Source organism: Balaenoptera musculus, chromosome 17 (genome assembly GCF_009873245.2).
Source record: "Balaenoptera musculus isolate JJ_BM4_2016_0621 chromosome 17, mBalMus1.pri.v3, whole genome shotgun sequence".
In the NCBI taxonomy this organism is placed as follows: domain Eukaryota; kingdom Metazoa; phylum Chordata; class Mammalia; order Artiodactyla; family Balaenopteridae; genus Balaenoptera; species Balaenoptera musculus.
In genome coordinates, this window is record NC_045801.1 from 19,516,437 (window position 1) to 19,534,731 (window position 18,295).

General features: G+C 36.3%; 1 protein-coding gene and 1 non-coding gene across 9 annotated transcripts in view; both read left to right on the forward strand.

Annotated features, from left to right (window-relative positions):
• The window catches only part of ENPP2 (ectonucleotide pyrophosphatase/phosphodiesterase 2), a 105,556-nt gene that overhangs the window by 37,477 nt on the left and 49,784 nt on the right, over positions 1-18,295 (forward strand). For all 8 annotated transcript variants that reach the window (XM_036830746.1, XM_036830745.1, XM_036830749.1 and 5 more), the window contains exons 3-8: positions 3,822-3,977; positions 8,150-8,275; positions 10,295-10,355; positions 12,423-12,520; positions 12,735-12,814; positions 13,567-13,686. In XM_036830746.1, coding sequence (XP_036686641.1) covers positions 3,822-3,977; positions 8,150-8,275; positions 10,295-10,355; positions 12,423-12,520; positions 12,735-12,814; positions 13,567-13,686 — 641 coding nt within the window. The remainder of the gene's footprint in view (positions 1-3,821; positions 3,978-8,149; positions 8,276-10,294; positions 10,356-12,422; positions 12,521-12,734; positions 12,815-13,566; positions 13,687-18,295) is intronic.
• Positions 11,320-11,392, forward strand: TRNAW-CCA. Its single transcript has one exon. It is a non-coding gene; the product is annotated as a tRNA-Trp (tRNA).

An 18,295-nucleotide genomic window follows, 5' to 3' on the forward strand; every position in this document is an offset into this window, starting at 1 on the left:
TTTTGTCTTTGTCTTTTTCTTTCTTGTTAGTTCTGAGCTTATTAGGTCTGGAAAAGGAAGGCTTTACAGATTTTAGAATTCAGGCATAATAAGTCAGAGAATCTTTCCATATCTGATCATTCAATCAGGTATAATAAAAAGAAAAGTCCTAAAATCTGTGCTTAGCCTGGTGTGGGGAGAAGGACATGGGACCTGGGCATGAAATGAAAAAGCCAGCACATGGGGATGAATTACAGAACTACAGAAAGAAGCAGGGCTAGAACTTGTTGTGAAAGAAGATGGCAGGGATGGAATAGGCCCTGGAAAGGCAAAGTGAACTTTGTTCTACTCTATCACTTTATTTTCTTAAAAAAGGTGCAGCAGTTCAGTTCTTGGGCTCATCGGACTTGAAGAAGTATATGGCTCAATTGTTTATCTTCCTATTTCTCTTCCTGCCATTGTCAGCTGAATCCAAGTCAGCCAAGAATGAATTTTGTCATGTGTATCCCTAATCCACATAGGCCCAGGAATTCACTCTCATTTGAAAGCTGTTGGTAACCCAATCTTGAGTACTTTTTATGAGATATATCTTTGCATTATGAGTGTTAAGGGCAAATCTTTCTTAACAAAGCTGTCTTCAGTTTAAGTGTTGGCAAGGAAGATTATAATTGATAGGGGCAAGCTATTGAGGGAAATTCAATTATTTTCAAAGACAAAATAAGGGATCAACTTAGAGAATAACCAACTTTGTAAGAAAAGAGTAAAATTCACGTTGATAGAATGGATGAAGAAAGGTTTAAAATGGCTAAAATTTTGTACAGATATTTTGAAAGGAAAGAAAGAAAGAAGAGATTATGATGAGGGGAAAGCAAAGGGCATGAATGGAGGAAAATTTCACATGCAGGCTGGCATGTTATGAAGAAGAGGAGCCAGTAAACAACTACAAACAATGTGCCTTTGGATCTCTTCTGATTATCTCAGCTATAAGTGTAGACAAGCATATTTATGTATGTAACTCATAGGCATGAATACTACTCAGAATTTATTAGATGGCTGTTAGAATGATTCTGTCTAAGCAGTACCTTTAAAAAAGGAATAATTCAATTATAAGCATTTTTCTAATCTTTATCTTTTTTCTTATCTCTACTATAGGATTTCTCTATTTTTCCTTTTTCCACTTCTCAACCCTCCTCCCCTCATAGTTTCTTAGGGTCCAGCATGCACTGTTGATTGGTTGGCCAAAGTCAATAGAAAAATGTGGTTTAAGAACCAGAGGTAAGGCATTGCATTGGAAACCTGACATTATTTCTTAAACTGAACTGGTGTGCTTTGTATGTATTTCAAGATCCCAGAATGAACCATGCAAAAGCGTTTCACATCTCATGGTCTAGTGAATCTGTTTGCTTTAGTTGAACTGATCTAATGCCATATGGGTGAGGATTGGGTGACTCTGACTTTAAAGAGGACAAAGAACTAAGGGATGAACAGGATGTTCAGATAAATGGCTTCGGTGAACCTGGAAATATCATTTAACATCTGTTCTCTCCCTGCCTCTGGTGTTTTCTTGATTTTATAAGTAATGAATACTAATCATAAAAAAAATGAAAAATTTGTAAATGTAAATAAGGAAATAAAATTACAAATAGCATGTTTTAAATAACATTTGTTAGGATATTTATATATCAATATTATATAACATGCTTTAAACACATATGTTCACATGCATGTATACATATATACATGAGAGAGAGAAGTAAGCAGGCAAAAACCCAAAAAGACATTTGTAAAATGTTAGACGTTTCAAACTGCAGAAAAGTAAGAAGTCTCCTTGCTTCTCTCTTTCTCATTTTCCCCTAATGTAATTCCTGTAAGGAGTTTCTTACAGTGAAAAAAAATGGTTATTCATACTGGCACCTTGTCTCAATGCCTCTGTTCTCACCCTCTCTTTCATCTCTAGCTCTGGCCTCTGTTTTTATTTTATATTCATCTTTATTCTTATTGCTTTGTCTCTATTTTTAACACAAAATATATCAATTATATGTACTGTTTACTACTATAACAGTTTTCTGTACTTTGCTGGTTAAAAAAATGTGTTTATCAATTTTGTAGATCTTTCCATATTAGCCTATGCAGATCTGACTCGTTCTTCTTAAGGGCTGGGCAATATTCCATTTATGGAGATAGTGATTCTTTCTTGTACATGTATCTTGGCAAACTTTTGCAAATATATGTGAGAGATAAATTCCTAGTAGTGGAATTTCTGGGTGAAAGATTCATATGCCTTTAATAATGTTGATAGATACTTTCAAATTGTATAAAATTTTTTATAAAAATTTTAATTCCTAGCAACAGGTATGACACTGCTTATACTTTCCATTCATCAGAAATTATTTTGTAAGCTAGGATGAGGATCCAGATTAATTTTTCCAGTCAGCCAGTTACCCCAGCACTACTTACTGATAAATCTTTTTTTCACTTCTTGATTAATCCTTCTTTCTTTCTCTGATTTAAAATGTTATTTTCATTATAAAATCACTTCTCTTATATTTGGTCCTATTTCTCATCCTCATGCCCAGCACTGATCTACTTATTTTCTGTAACCAATCTGTGTTAATTATTTAACTTCAGAATATATTTTACTTCCTTTTCAGTGTTTTTTTGTTTTCATATATTTATTTTTGATAAGCATTTAATATCCTCTCAAGTTTCAAGAATTCCTTTTTGTATTTTTATTGTGATTGCATTGAATTTAAGTTTATTTAGGAAGAACTGGCATTTTGTTGTTGTTGTTGTTTTGGTTTTTTGTTTTTGTTTTTTTCGGCTGTGCCGTGGCTTCTGGGATCTTAGTTCCCTGACCAGGAATTGAACCTGGGTCCTCAGCAGTGAAAGCACAGAGTCCTAACCACTGGACCACCAGGGAATTCCCAACATTTTTGTAATATTGATATTTTTACCTCCAAGATGGTATGTTTTACCACTTAATTAAATCTTTTAAAATATCTTTTTTTGTAGAGTTTTACTGTGTTCTTCATGTAGGTTCTAAACATCCTATTAAATTTATACCTAGATATTTTACCTTTTAGGTACTATGATGAATGGAACTTCCATTTAATTTTTGAACTTATATTGCCTGTATTTTACAAATTTGTGGAATTTTTATCTCATTGAATTATTTTTTCCTAAAATTTTTGGTTGGTTCTTGAGATTTCTAGATATACAATCATATCATATGAAGATAATGTAGGAGGATTTATGTTTGAAAAGCCGAGATCGTAGAGTTCGTGTTTGTGTAACCCTAGTTATAGGTGTAGATTTTATGGCTGGAAGAGATCTTAACAGTCTTCTATTCCAATCCCATCTGTTCAGACTGTTCTCAGAACATTTAGGCTCAATTTTCCTTACAAAAGCTATGGGTATTTGAATAGGGGAACGAACTCTTCTTTCTAAGTATATACTTCAAAGTTCTCTTCTCTGTTGGAATCACAGCATCCACAGAGAAACTAACCCTCACGTTTGTAGTAATAATCATTGTAAACAGTAGTAAAACCAATAGCCAACATTTGTTACTTTCTATATGTCTGACGCTCTGCTCAATGTTTTGCATGGTTTGTTTCATTTAATTCTCACTGTAACCTCGAGTTGCTTCTATTAATCCTCCACTCTACAGATGAAGAAACTGGAACAAGGAACCTGCTGAAGGTACATAGCCGGCGGGTGATGGATCCGGCTGCTCAGCCAGAGTCTGACTGCATCACCGCATTGTATTGCTACACAGGGTCACCCCTCCATAGCAACATAACCCATTCCCTAATCCCATTGCCTTTGTCTCTTGTATCTTGTAGTGTTATCAGACTCCCCCTGGACCAACACCTCCGGATCTTGCAAGGGCAGATGCTTTGAACTTCAAGAGGTCGGACCCCCTGATTGTCGGTGTGACAACCTATGTAAGAGCTACAGCAGTTGCTGCCATGACTTTGATGAGCTTTGTCTGAAGACAGGTGTGTAACTTTTGAGTCTTCTCTAGCCTTGATTAGATGGCTTAAGACCCCCTGCTGCTGTACACCCTGCCATTGCCATTCTGCTTTGGCCAAACCAAACCATGAGTTTTAGTTTTGTTTCTTGAATGATTATCAGTTTTATTATGAGCACACCCTATGTGACTGTTGTGTCCACATAACGCCCACCCAAAGATGGTTCTTTGCAGCTGCTGTCATTATTTGCTAGTTTTGGAAGTATTTGTGGCCAGCCTTTTTTTTTTTTTTCATCTTTATCATTTCTGTCTCTTGCTGTCAATTCCCTCATTCACTGCTAGGATACCTGGGCTGAAATTGTGCACATTCTTAAAGTGTTGGGGTTTTTTTGTTGTTGTTGTTTCAACTTTAATTTTTTTGTTTGCCTGCCCAGTTTCTAACGTTTGTTTTATTTCATCTTATAGTCCACTGCTATACTACTTTGATGTCATTCCCTGTTCTCAGTGCAAGTAGAAAATTGTTATGGAATTCTACTTGGGGTCGCATGCTCAAGGCAGCTCTCAGATCTTCCTCTACAGGTTCCTGACCTTTCTTTACATTTCTTCCCTATTGGAAGAGTCAGTAGAATATACAGGCCTCTGAGTGAATGTACATGAGTTGAGAAGAAGCACTTTGGAGACTCCTGCCATTCTACCTGCTCTGTTTCCAAAGCCTAACACTTTAGATGGGACTTTTGAGATACCTTGTAGGTTATCCATCATGCCTCTGGGCAACATCACGTTCAAACTTTCTGGGAAAGGTGATGAGCAACCCTGCTCTTAACACTGTTAGATGCAAAGATTCTACAGCTCTCTCGATAAATTATTACCTGTTTTCAGACATTTATGCTTAGATGATTCTTTCAAAAATCTGACTTATATTATCATTAACATTAGTCTGATTTTTCTAATGACATCATTAGAAACAGAGACATTACTCTCCTTTACTAAAGAAATAGCCGCTGATTTATATGAAAACCTATGTCAACCCCCTTACTAGTTCTGATTTGTTTGTTTTCCATCCCAGATAAGAAGAATTTTATTAGGCTGTTTTTTTGCATAATACATTTTCCAAACATTTGGCCATTTTTTTTGTTACTTTCCTTTGGAACTTCCCCCAGCTTCCTTAGTTGTGGGTTTGTAAACTTAAATGCTGAGAACCTCGTAACCTGAATATATGGATGGAACAGATGTTCCAGGAGAGATTTTGGCTCTAAAGTGTTATTTCAAACCAGCGGTCTGTATTTGCTTGGCACTGAGGAACTAACTAATGTTGTATGTTTCCTCTCTACCTTGAGTATCTTGTCCCTGACACGTCATCTCAGCCCTCCAGATTCCTGATCTTAGAGCTCCTTGCAAAGTTTAATGGATCTCCTGACTTTAGCTTAGCTCTCTCTGAATGTAGCTCATGCCTTTCTTCCCAAGTTTTATAAATATAGGCTATAATAACACTTTAAAGTAGTTTGTTTCCCTGTGGAAATGAACAAGGCCAAATGTGGAAGAATAAAACCTAAAATAATAACAAAAGGTTGAAGGAGCAAACAGAAATCTCTGAGATTCTACTATGCTGACACAGCACTCTCTAGAGATAAGCACAATCAATGTTTCAGTATAAACTCTGAGATTGGGTGTGTGTTTAGAATGTGTGTACACATTTATACCTGTGTGTATTTATGCCTGTGTGAGGTGTATCTGTATTTATGTACCTTTATACACATCCCCCTTTCGAATGCCTGCATTGTATTCCATTGAACAGATGCAGCCTACTTAATTGAGTAAATGATCAGCATTTATGTTTCGGTAATTTTTGCTATTATGAACAATGTATCAATGAATATTTTTCATGCATATTCATATTTTTGCCTATTTTCCTTGAGATAAATTCTGAGGAATGGGATTTGGGGATCAAAGCGTATATGCATTTTTAAAATTTAAATATATATTACAGAATTACACTTCTCAAAGTTGATATTTCTCTCAAAGGGCACAAGAGCTTTTCAGCACTCCCTTTTCAGCATGTTCTCATTTTTAAAAATATTTTTCTGATAGGTACCTTTCTTGTTATCCAATAAAGTTCAATGTTTTTTATGTTTATTCCCATATTTGCTTTGAAAATTATACAGCTGACTGAATCATACCTTACTTGTAGTTCACTGAATTTTTAAAAATTTCATTCTTATACAAAGTTTGTAATTTCTCAATAAACCTAGCTTGTTAATAGTGATGCCCTTTTGTAAGCAAAGGGATTTCCTTATGGAACTAGGGGAGGAATAAACTAGGAGAGGAATACTGGTTGATAGAGTTATCTTTGAATTGAGGAAAAAAGACTCACATGACCTCTATCAGTCAAAGTAACCTTGGAAAATTGCTAACCATTGGGAATAGCATACCCTGGACAAAAGAATTCCAAGCATTTATTCTGCTTGGGAAGAGAAGGCAGTGGAAATAGGGGATATTAAAAAAAATCAGAGAATGGAATCAGGGTGCAAAGGTAATTCTAAAAGAATGGAAATTAGACAGTAGTTGCATTGTTTTCTAGTATGGCAGCTATTATCTCCTTATCCATTTATTCACATAGCAGTAGTATCTCTAGGTAGAATATTATTAAGGAGCAGCACTTCTTTCTCTTTTTTTTTTTAAATTTTATTTAATTTATTTTTTATACAGCAGGTTCTTATTAGTTATCTATTTTATACATATTAGTGTATATATGTCAATCAGCACTGCTTTCTAAAATCATTGCTTTCCACTTATGACATGTTTTAAGAGGTGAAGACCTGAAGTGTCCTTTAGCTCAGAGAAGCGTTTCTTGACCATTCTATGTCAAGTAGACTGGGCCCACCCCTGTCACTCACTATCCATGCCATCCTGTTATTTCCTTCACAGCACTTAGCACAAGCTGAAATGATCTCATTGACTAGTTTACTTGCTTATGGTCTGTCTTTCCCAATTGGAATGTAAGCTCCATGAAGACAGGACCTTGTCTTCCTTGTTCTTCACTACCTCCCCAGCACCAAGAACATGGAAAATATAGTAGATGTATTTATTGAATAAATGAATTAACTATGAAGTTTCTCAATACAGCAACCCCAAATTTAAAGAGTCGTATTTTATTTTCATGGTAATTCTCAATTAGATTTAATAAGTGTTCATGGACTACCTGGCATGTGCCAGGCAGATAGACTCAGGTACTGGAGATATAGCGGTGAGAGGAGAGATGTGATTTTTCCTTCCATGGAGCTTACAGTCTAGCAGATGAAAAGTCACACAAAAAGTACAGCACACTCTTTAAAATAAAAATATTACTTTTTCGAAGATATTTTCTTGGTAGAGTTGAGTGTGAGCTCCCAATCAAGTATGCTCAGATAGAAATCTGTAACCTAGCGATTGACCTCCTTGGAAATAGGGACTCTGACCTCTGATTGTGGGTAGGGCCACAGTTTGGTCAACGCTTAGAACTGTGAATGTTTTTAGTATACCTTTATACTCTTCATATCTGTTTAGGACTTTAACCCCCAAATGAATCTTATAGCAGGTAGAGGCCATTTAGTTGCACTATTATTGTTTTTTAAACTTTTTATTTTATACTGGAGTAGAGTTGATTTACAATATTGTGTTGGTTTCAGGTGTACAGCGAAGTGATTCAACTATACATATACATGTATCTATTCTTTTTCAAATTCTTTTCCCATTTAGGTTGTCACATAATTTGAGCAGAGTTCCCTGTGCTGTACAGTAGGTCCTTGTTGCACTATCATTTATATTTAAATCAAGCTGATTAAAGTTTAAATAAAGCTACTTGGGAAAATAAAAGAGTCCAGCTATAGCAACTATGCCTACAATGGTAGGTATCTCTCTCACAAACCTTACACACTATGCATTGTATTGGGTCTTTTAGGACAGTTGGCAGATGGTTAAGGGTTTCATTTTTCCAAAGGAGCCCAGTGGCATTTGGCTTTGTACTCTGATTTGAAAAATTAAAAATCCATCCTATTTGTAAGTCCTCCAAATATCATCTAGGCCTCAGGCCAACTCTAATTTCACAAGCAGATTAAATGATGTGGGATTTTAGCTCTTTTTCTTGGCAAACGTTGTAAGCAATTGTGGCCTCTTTTATTTGGTTTGTGTGAAGCAGTGAGTGTTCTGTTGTGCCGATTTCAGCTGGCGGCTGGGAGTGTACTAAGGACAGATGCGGAGAAGTAAGAAATGAAGACAATGCTTGTCACTGCTCAGAGGACTGCTTGGCCAGGGGAGACTGCTGTACTAATTACCAAGTGGTTTGCAAAGGTACATGTTTCCTTGGGTTGGCTTGATCTTTAAAAGAATAAAAACTGGAGATGTTCGAAGAGACCTTGGATATTGTGGATATATCACCTTGGATATGGGCTTCGGAGGCAGGAATGAGTTGTCCTTCCTAATTTCTCATGCTTCTTTCTTAGTTTTGCTTCTCTGCATTTCACTGATCTGAAATAACAAGGAAATAACCCCAAGTTCTATAATTAGATACAGCCAGAATAATGAGGAGATTTCTAAAAGAGTTCCTGTCTTGGTCCTAGGTCAGGTTTCCTAGAAGCAGAGCCTGAGACAGGAATTCTGTGTATGGAATTTATTGGAAGAGTGCTCTGCAAGAAAACCATATAAGGGAGCAGGGGCTGTGGGAGAGGGGAAAGCAAGCAAGGATGTGGCGTCAGGGGAAGTCTCACCTTGGTCTGCTCTACTGCGGGCTCTGGAAAGTAAATCCCAGAGTTCTTACCTTTGAGTCAAGGGGCATGGCTTTTGTAGTCACTAGCTGTAAGTTGTAAGCCGAAGCACCAGCAGCAGCATGGGAATGGGGGTACTAGCTGCTAAAGGGGATGGGACACCACTAGCTCCTGCTATACCCCAAAGCCGTACATGCATGTGTGCTGACTTTGTGTGGCTGACTGTCAAATATGATGGTTTTATTCCAATAATAAATACTACTCAATGGACTGCCGAACATATAAAAATATGCAGTTTCTGTCTTTAAGGATTTTTAAGTCACCATGGCACCCACTTCTAAAGTTAATGGAAAGATCCAAGGATCTTTGTGTAAAGTTTGCAAGTCATTTTTTAGTGTCTGAATTAAGTCCTCTTCCTAGCTGTGACATGGAACATTTAAATAGAGTTTCTGTTAAAATATTTTGGGGGAAAAGCAAATCAGTTCTGAAATATGCATAGTGTTTATTTATGGCAAGACATACTGCTTGAATGCTGAGTTTGAAAATTTTTCCTACCCAGATGATTATTGGAACTGTTGATAAAGCATAAAACTCATTGAGAATTTATTTCCTTTTCCCTTTTATTTCCCTAGTAAACGTACCAATAAGCCACAAAGGCTTTTAGAAGAGAAAATAAAGTCCTAAGTATCACTGGTCGTTGAATCATGAAACGCTGGCTTTTGCTGGTTTAAAATTCTAGTTGTAGTACTTTTGTAGGGCCCATATGCACGCCTGAGTCATTACACGTGTGGTAAAACTTCCCTATTTTAAGGAGCATGGTACTTAACACAATTGTCAGTAGTTAGATTCTTATTGACCAGGGAGATATCCAGTGCTCTTTACATGGGAGCCATTTCTCCAAAGTCTTGGTCACAAATGTTACTTATGTTCAAGGAGAACTTAAAGCAAATGCTTTTTGATAAGTTTCATTTTCTCCAAAGTAAGCTTCATTTTGTATCTAAGCTCTTTTCTGTTCTCTATTCTTGATGGGAGTAACTCAAGAAAGACATAGGTTTATGCTTTCAGATCTTAGTGGAAGATAAAAGTGAAAGATAGCATTGGTTTTTATTCCTAAGTGCAAGGGCTGTGCACAAATCCATTGGCAAATAACCTCTCTATCGCGATATTCCATCTATCACCTCTGAGTAGTCTAAATCTTGTTCCCCAACCAAAGGGAAGTTGTGCCATGTTTTCTATGGCTATGAGATGTTTGGTGGCCTAGGAAAAAATGTTCTGTCTAATGACCAAACAGTTTATTTCTGGAGGGAAACAAACATGGAATTTTGTTCACTGACGCCACTGGTGTTTTTATCTACAAACCATTTAGACTCGGAAGGCTCAAATAAACACCACTTGGGGTTATTAAATCTAGACTTTCCCATCATGTATGGGTGTAGTTTAGTAAGCCAAAACAGACACTAGGCTTTATTTCAGAAGTTCTTTTTAGATGGCGTCCCATAAACAATGAGTATCAAACGGGACACAGGTCCTGCAATTATACACTTCAAGGCTCTGGATGGTATTTATAATTAGATTCACCAAAAAGTCTACCCATTTTTCCTTACAGGAGAGTCACATTGGGTTGATGATGACTGTGAGGAAATAAAGGCCCCAGAATGTCCTGCAGGGTGAGTGCATTTTATGAATATTATACAGTTTTATATATTTATTGATAAAATATCACAGGCTATGGATGGGTAAATGGTTAAAAACAACGTAAAACTGAAATCCTCTTATATAGGCAAACTTATGAGTACTTATGAGTAATTTACCAGTCGAATGCTGGAATGTACATCTTGAAGTAGAGAATTAAAAAATTGTTTTTCTCCTATCACCTGCACATATCAGAGACTGAATATCCTCTGTATCTCACCTTAGCTGAAGATTTTACGAAGTATATGTAAGTAATACTGAAGAAGAAAAGAAACATTTCCGGCAGTGATTTGGTTTTTTTTCCTGTGTTTTTTCCTGAAGTGCTGCTTTTGCTTTTTTTTTTTTTGGTGACGGTAGTGGTGGTGGGGTGGCTGAAGGGAGGACTACAGAATGTCTCGAAAATATTATCCAAGATGGTAACTCCTACCAGATGCTACAGAAACTTGACAAACCACTACAGCCCTGCTTTGCTGGGATACAGCCAAACTTGAGTGACACCCCACAGCTCAAGTGGGACCAGCATAAGGCACTTATTACGCCTTCCAGGAAACTGTTGCAAATTCATGGACCCTTAAAATGCCTGGCAGAAAATAAAATGTTCTACAAATGTGTTTTCATGAATGTATTTGATCGAGTGTCTTTTTGTTTTAGGCAGCACAGCCTGGGACACAAAATCCAAGAATTTAAATATTTTTATTTTTGTCTCCTTTTTAACTTTCATGAGCTACTTGAACTTCTTTGGACTTTTAGAATGGGATGGCAATAGTTTCTGAATGTTTAAAATGTGTTCAGTTATTTTGGAGGTGAAAGCAGTCTATGTGGTAGAAGCGTTAAATTATAATAGTTATGATAATAATGAACTCATATAGTATTGTTCTAAGTTCTTTATATGTGACTCTATTTCAAATGAGTCATTTAAAATGTGCCTCATTTGGGACTTCCCTGGTGGTCCAGTGGTTAAGATTCTATGCCCCCAATGCAGGGGGCCCAGGTTCGATCCCTGGTCAGGGAACTAGATCCCGCATGCTGCAACTAAAGATTCCTCATGCCGCAACTAAAAAGATCCCGCATGCCGCAATGAAGATCCAGCGCAGCCAAATAAATAAATAAATATTTTTAAAAATGCCTCATCATAAATGTAGCTTCAAATAAATTCAAGCCCGTGCTTGCTGAATTATCTTCAAACTATTAGAAACAGTTTTGCACATAGTTTAGCGTTCTCAAGTCTGATCGAACAACTGTATCTTTAGAATATAACAAAAGGCCTATTTCATCAGTCCTGCCCTAGTTAGGTGGATAGTCTAGTTCTTTATTGATTGATTTTTAGATCTTCAACAATTTTAATTATTTTTGAAATTATTTTGTAATTAAACCTAAAATAATTTTTGTGTAAGTATTTAGTTCTAGTGACAGGAATACTACTGCTATTAATTTCATCTCCCTTCCTTCCTTCCTTCCTTCCTTCCTTTTTTCTTGTAGTTGATAAATATTTATTGAAGCCCTACTATGGGTCCACAAAATAAAAAGATGAATAAGACACAAACTGTGCTTTGAAACGAGTGAAGAAGGTAAACATGTTAATATAGCAATATAATATAGTATAATGTATATATGAATGATAAAAGAGGTATTAATTAATATCTTAAAGGGATTCAGAAGCATGACACCTAATACTATGAAAGAGGAAATCTTGAGCTGAATTTTAAAGAATGAATAAGAGTTTTTCAGGAAGCAAATGGGAGAATCAATATTCCAGGCAAATATAGCAGCTTTTTACATTGTGAAAAACTTTGTTTGCAGTGCAAGAGGCAGCAGTGGAGAAAGTACATTAGGGGAAATCTGGAGTCCAGGCCCTTCCCTGGTCATTTAACTCTGCACTTAAGTTGCCACAAATGTTATGTGGCTAGAAGCCCAGGCTTGTACAGATATCCTCCCTTGAAGTTTCATCTTGGAAACCCTCGGTTCCAATTATTGAGAATGGCTAGGCATAAAGCAAACCTGTGACAATAATTTTTCTAAAGCTTAATGTGTTACTGTTTAAGGTTTGTTCGCCCTCCATTAATCATCTTCTCTGTGGATGGTTTCCGTGCATCGTACATGAAGAAAGGCAGCAAGGTCATGCCTAACATTGAAAAACTAAGTAAGTCATTTTCATACTGTGTTCTTATCTGTAATCCATGATCTGCCCAGTAACCACTTAGCTGTCGGTTATGAGATGTATGGACCCATGACTTCACTATTTGAAATTCAAAAGTGAAGGTAGCACATGTCTGTGATCATTTATAGAATGGATTTGCATGCATGAGGTGATCCCTGGTTGTTCTCTTGCTCTAATACCTGAATTCTGTTTCCAGGGTCTTGTGGCACTCACTCTCCCTACATGAGGCCCGTGTACCCGACCAAAACTTTCCCTAACTTATACACTCTGGCCACTGTAAGTATTTTTTCAAGTGGTGTAGATTCAAAGCGCTGGTTTCATCCTGAAATGACTTAAAGAGAGATTTAAAAAACATGTTCCTTAGTGTTGAAAGAAAATCTTTCTATTTTTCATCTTACCTCTATCAGTTGTTCATAGTAAATGCCTTTTACAACTTTGTGGATGACTGAACTTCATTGCAACTTTAAAACCTTTTTTTTTTCAGCTGCAGTTCTGTCTGCATACATACATTCAACCTCTCAAATACCACAGGAGCTATTCTTTATTTTCTGAATTTTCAAATGAAAAATGTTGACTTCAGAGCTGCTATGTTTAAATTTTCAGACACTCCCAATTCTACCTTGCTTTCTTCTTTAAAAAATATTATTTATTTATTTATTTTTGGTTTGGAGTAGAAATAGAACCTAGGAAAAAGGAACACGGTATTTAGAAACTTTGGAGGCACATTAGTAAATTTCATTCTAAAGGATAATTTATTGTAATAAAAATTATTGTCATCTTATTAAATGCAACAGTTAAAAAAAATCCCAATATTAAATTTCTTATAATCATGTCAAGTTTCACGGATGGCTTATAATTAGTCCATAGATAATATTTCTGTTTGCTAAGACAGACACGTATAAAGGTTATATATGTCTTATATAAAATTGGAAATTAAATATTGTTATAAAACCTTCTATGATAAGAAAATTTATGATAGAACTATTATGTGTGGATTATTTTGACAATAAATTTGCTTTTCCACAAAGGGGCTATATCCAGAATCACATGGAATTGTTGGCAATTCAATGTATGATCCTGTATTTGATGCCACTTTCCATCTTCGAGGGCGAGAGAAATTTAATCATAGGTGGTGGGGAGGTCAACCGGTGAGTTTTGCATTTTTTTGTGTGTCTGTGCCTTGAAACATTTCACCCACCCCCAAATTTGTTACCTGTTGAAAAGATGCATTTCATTTCCTCATACTTGGTAATGTTTCTGTCTTTTGATATTGTATATATATGTGTGTGTATGTGTGTACATAATATATGTGTATATATATGTGCATATAATATGTATGTGCATGTGTATTATGTATATATATTTATATATGTATGCATATACATATGTGCATATACAATGTATATATACTGATATACATATGTTTATGTGTCTATGTTTATACATGTGTGTATGTGTATGTGAGGTTATGATTATAAAAGTGTGCGATGATAAGGATCTTCATTAGGGTGACAGTGGTAGAAATGGTGACATAGGGGTGACTTCCAGAAATATTTTGAAGAAGGAATACTCAGATCTTATTGATTTACTAGATTTGTGGGCACAACGAAAAACAAGTGAATGACATGACTGCCACAAAATTTTAGCCCAAGCGCCATATGATCAGGAACAGGGAAACTTGCTGGGAAAAAAAAATCTCAATGAAACCCACAGTAAATTTATGAATTCTTCTGTTTAATCCATTTTTTAAAAAATCTTGGAAGTTACATATAAGTGGAATCCACCTTGGTTCTGGACCAGCAAATTGATAGATACTTTGAAAGAAATCATCCTATTTACTTCAGATCAAATGGCTGGGCAGAAAGTAAAAAGGGATGTAGGTGGCTTTCTGCACAATATTTTTCCTGTGACTATGTGTATGTGTACGGTCAGGCAGCTTGCTTTGGTCAGAGGTGAGCAAAGCAGCAACATAAATCCACAGCTGTTTAATGTGCAGAATTGAACTAAGTGCGTGCGACCCTGGGTAGAAGGATGCGAATCCCCGTAGGAACACATCCCAGTACACACAGTCAATCAGAAACACGTAGAAGAAGGATGGCAAATGGTTCCATCTCATGTCTACTCTGACTGGGGGCCACGGCTCCCTGGAACACTGGCGGGAAGGAGGGCTGGGAGGCTTTTGTGCAATCTGCCGTGGCATGAAGAGTGGGCAGTCTGCAAATGTCCACGTACCTACCATCCCCAAATGATCTCCTTCCTGGAAATGTTTGCTTCAGTCTATGGGCTAAAGAGAATATAAAGTATGAAAAAAATGGTATTGCTCTTTGAGAAAAGGTCATCTGTGATAAAAAATATTCATATTGCATAATCAGTATGCATGGTTAAATATGGGCTTTTCATTAAAAAAAAAGTTGGAAGACTTGTATATCTGTAGAAGTGTTTCTTTCTAGCAGAGGTTCTGATTCTGCTGTCTTTATTTAGGCTAGACTCCCAGAAGTCTATGATGTCCTACGTTGTAAGCAAAGTGAAATTTGTTTACAGTGTGGATTTCCCAAAGTTTATGATAGAGGAACATTTTAGGTGTAAATAAAATAATTGAAATTTGAGTTCTGTCAAGAGCTGTTGCTAGTTGGTCTTTTATATTAATTTTGTCATGAAGCAAACTTGCTTGAAGAACCGCAAAGGATATAAATAGTAATTTTATCAAATTGGATCAACTTCCACTGAGTGTGGATATTAGGCTTCCTCTGGGTTGGCATGACTCAGAAGATGAGTCCACATATTCATTAACTTCTGCAGAAACAGAGCAGACGGAAAGCTGTGAACCTGCTCAATGAAGTGAAGTCTGTTTTAACTCTGTTTGCCTGTTTCCTCACTAACTCTCTAAGTCGACACATTTCACTAAGTTTAGTAGTTCCCTAGTGCTGACGGAGATTTGCAGTGAAACTGATTTGTGTTTCTATCTTCTTGAACAAGATGCCACCATAAGAAATCCAAGGAGCACAGTAGATATCATTTAAAAACATGTTTTATAGAAACTTGGCACACAGGAAGAATATATGGGCAGGAACTATAAGAAACTACAGCATGAGTATAAGAAATTATAAGTGCTATAAGAAAAGATGAGCCTTAATAAATACTCCTTAAGCATTTATACCATCCTCTCAGAGGCTTGTATATTTTACAGTGAAAAAATAATTGGAGTAGAGAAAATATTTATAAAAATCTTAACAGGTAATTAAGCCAAACTCAACTTATTTTTTACTGAGTGATTAAACCATGAAAGACATTTGGCTAAATAATATATGAGTCAGATTAAATGGTGAATAAGAACCACTCTTATTCTAGTTTGAAATTTTATATATGACATGAGGCATTTGTAGTGTCCATTCAATTTGAATCGCACCATTCGACTTCCAAAAATAATTTCTATAATTTAATTTTATTTTTAAAACCCTGATATAGCCACTTTAGCAAACTTGAGTCTGCTTTTAATTTGTTAATCTTCAGAATGCACTATTAAAAGTTGTCATTCACTGTACGACCCTACATTTCTCCTACATATTATAAGAGGATTCCTTTTTATGTTGTTGTTTTGAAACTATTTACTTTTTTCTCATTACAAAAGTATGTTCCATACTCTTAACAGAGTGCCATAAGTGTGTTTGTTTCTTTGAAAAATCTCTCCATTCTAATCCTGCAATTTCTAATACTAAGATAACTCAGTGGGGAAATTGCCTGTTCCGTTCAAAGCTGGACTCAGAGAGGTGGAGAGTGAATGAGACTCCACAGGGCCCACTACGTGTGGTGAGCTGAGAGATGAGTCCAGCACCCTTCCATGGTGCAAGTCCTCTGAAGCCACAGTTTCTGGAGGAAGGAGGATTCTTTTTAAAAGTTAAAAAAAAAATTTTAATTGAATAAAATATTCTTTAAACTCTATAGTGCTTTACAATTTTCAGAAGTTTCACACACATGATATCAGATAATCCCATAATAACCCCCCTTTTTCCCCCTACCTATCGCCCCCTCCCCCTTCTCTCTCCTCACTGGTAACCACTAGTTTGTTCTTTATATCTGTGAGTCAGCTTCTTTTTTGTTTTATTTACTAGTTTGTTGCATTCCTATTACTTCTCAAGTTGCTGGGTCTATGGTGGTTTTCGGTCAGTATTGGTGATGCAGTGAATTGGTCCTGAGACCATCCTTGTGAACTACTGTAGTGTAAGAACACAAGAAAGATGGCAGGTTCAAGAAAGAGAGAGCAAAGAGAAGAAGAATGACATTAGAGTAGGAGTGGACTTCCAGGCCAAAGGGATTGGCTTGATGGAAAATGTTAGTCTTTGCTTACCACTTTGTCTAACAGGTGACTTTCTTTTTCTTTTTTTCCAGGAAAATTTTACCTTTTCTTTATTCTGTTTCTTTTCCATATACTGCGATAAATCTATATTTTTCTCATTTTACTGTATCATAATGTACTTAGGATAGACTCTACTCTCCTGGTCCCTTTGCTGCCAGGCTCATTTCTCTTTCAAATTTCACTTTAAGCATCCTTTTCTAAGTAGATTTCACTAAGCTCCCTCAGCCCTCGCTAAGCTCAGGGACCCTCTTTTGGGTTTTCTTGTTATTTCTATCATAATTGTGACCATATCATTTGAAATTATTCACATAATCTGCTTTAGTCTATGAGCCCCATGAGGGTAGAGACTTGATTTATTTATCTCCTTATTCTCAGGACCTAACCCACGACCTAACACATTTAGGTGTCCATTTATTATGTTTTGGATTGAACTGTTCTACAGCCCCATCTGAGGCATGTTTGCCTGTACTTCTTCCTGTATTTCATCATTCACCTTCTTCTGGCCCTAATCACCTGGAAAGAGCCACACTAGTCCACGATCTATTCTGCTGCATCCCCGAACCCTCACAGCTTTAGTTTGTTCCTACTCTTGAATCTCAGTGATTGATTTACTCCTGCTGATACTAGGGCCCCGCCCACTCCTCTGGTCTCCCAGAATTCTATTTCTTCTACCTCTGTGCTTTAGAATGCAAAGGAATAATTTCCCTGCAAAGAACTGCTAGGAAGACTACAATAGTAGTTCATGGTTTTCATAAATTTTTTTGCTTGTTTTCCTTTTTAAAACATCTCCCCTTCTCCCACAGCTGCATATTCTCCTGAATTTGAGAAAGTGTTGAATTTCGCATTTAAATGCTCCTGGTCCCAGTGGGAGTTTTCTCTTCTTTTCTTTATTCCTGATAACATATCAAGAAGGTACAATATTATTTCCATTTGTCCCCTTTTCAAAATGTAGCATCTAGGACACAAATGTTGAAAACTCTGCCTCTAGATAAAGGAAAGCAATGGAAGAGATACTGGGATTAAAGGTGGGAAGGCCAGACTCAGTGTCTTCTTAGCTAATTTTTTTTAGCTGTGTTGTTTGGCCCATCTCTGAGGAAATATAGATTACATTCAAATTCAGAATGGGAAATGGGAAATTATAATTCCTATTTCTCTGAATTAACAAGAAACTAGTTTTATGATTTCTGTTTTACGATTCTCCCTCCCCTGCCCCTCCTCCACTTTATAGACCAAGAGGCTCCTTTTCATTTATCTTCCTTTGGACCAGCATTTTACTGCATTTTTTTCTCTGTAATTACTAGATTTAACTTTAGAGTTCTGAAATATAATATATATGTATAACTTGCAAAGGAACTTTTATAGCTGCTCATGATCTGATTTAACTTAAGAAATTTTCTTCATGC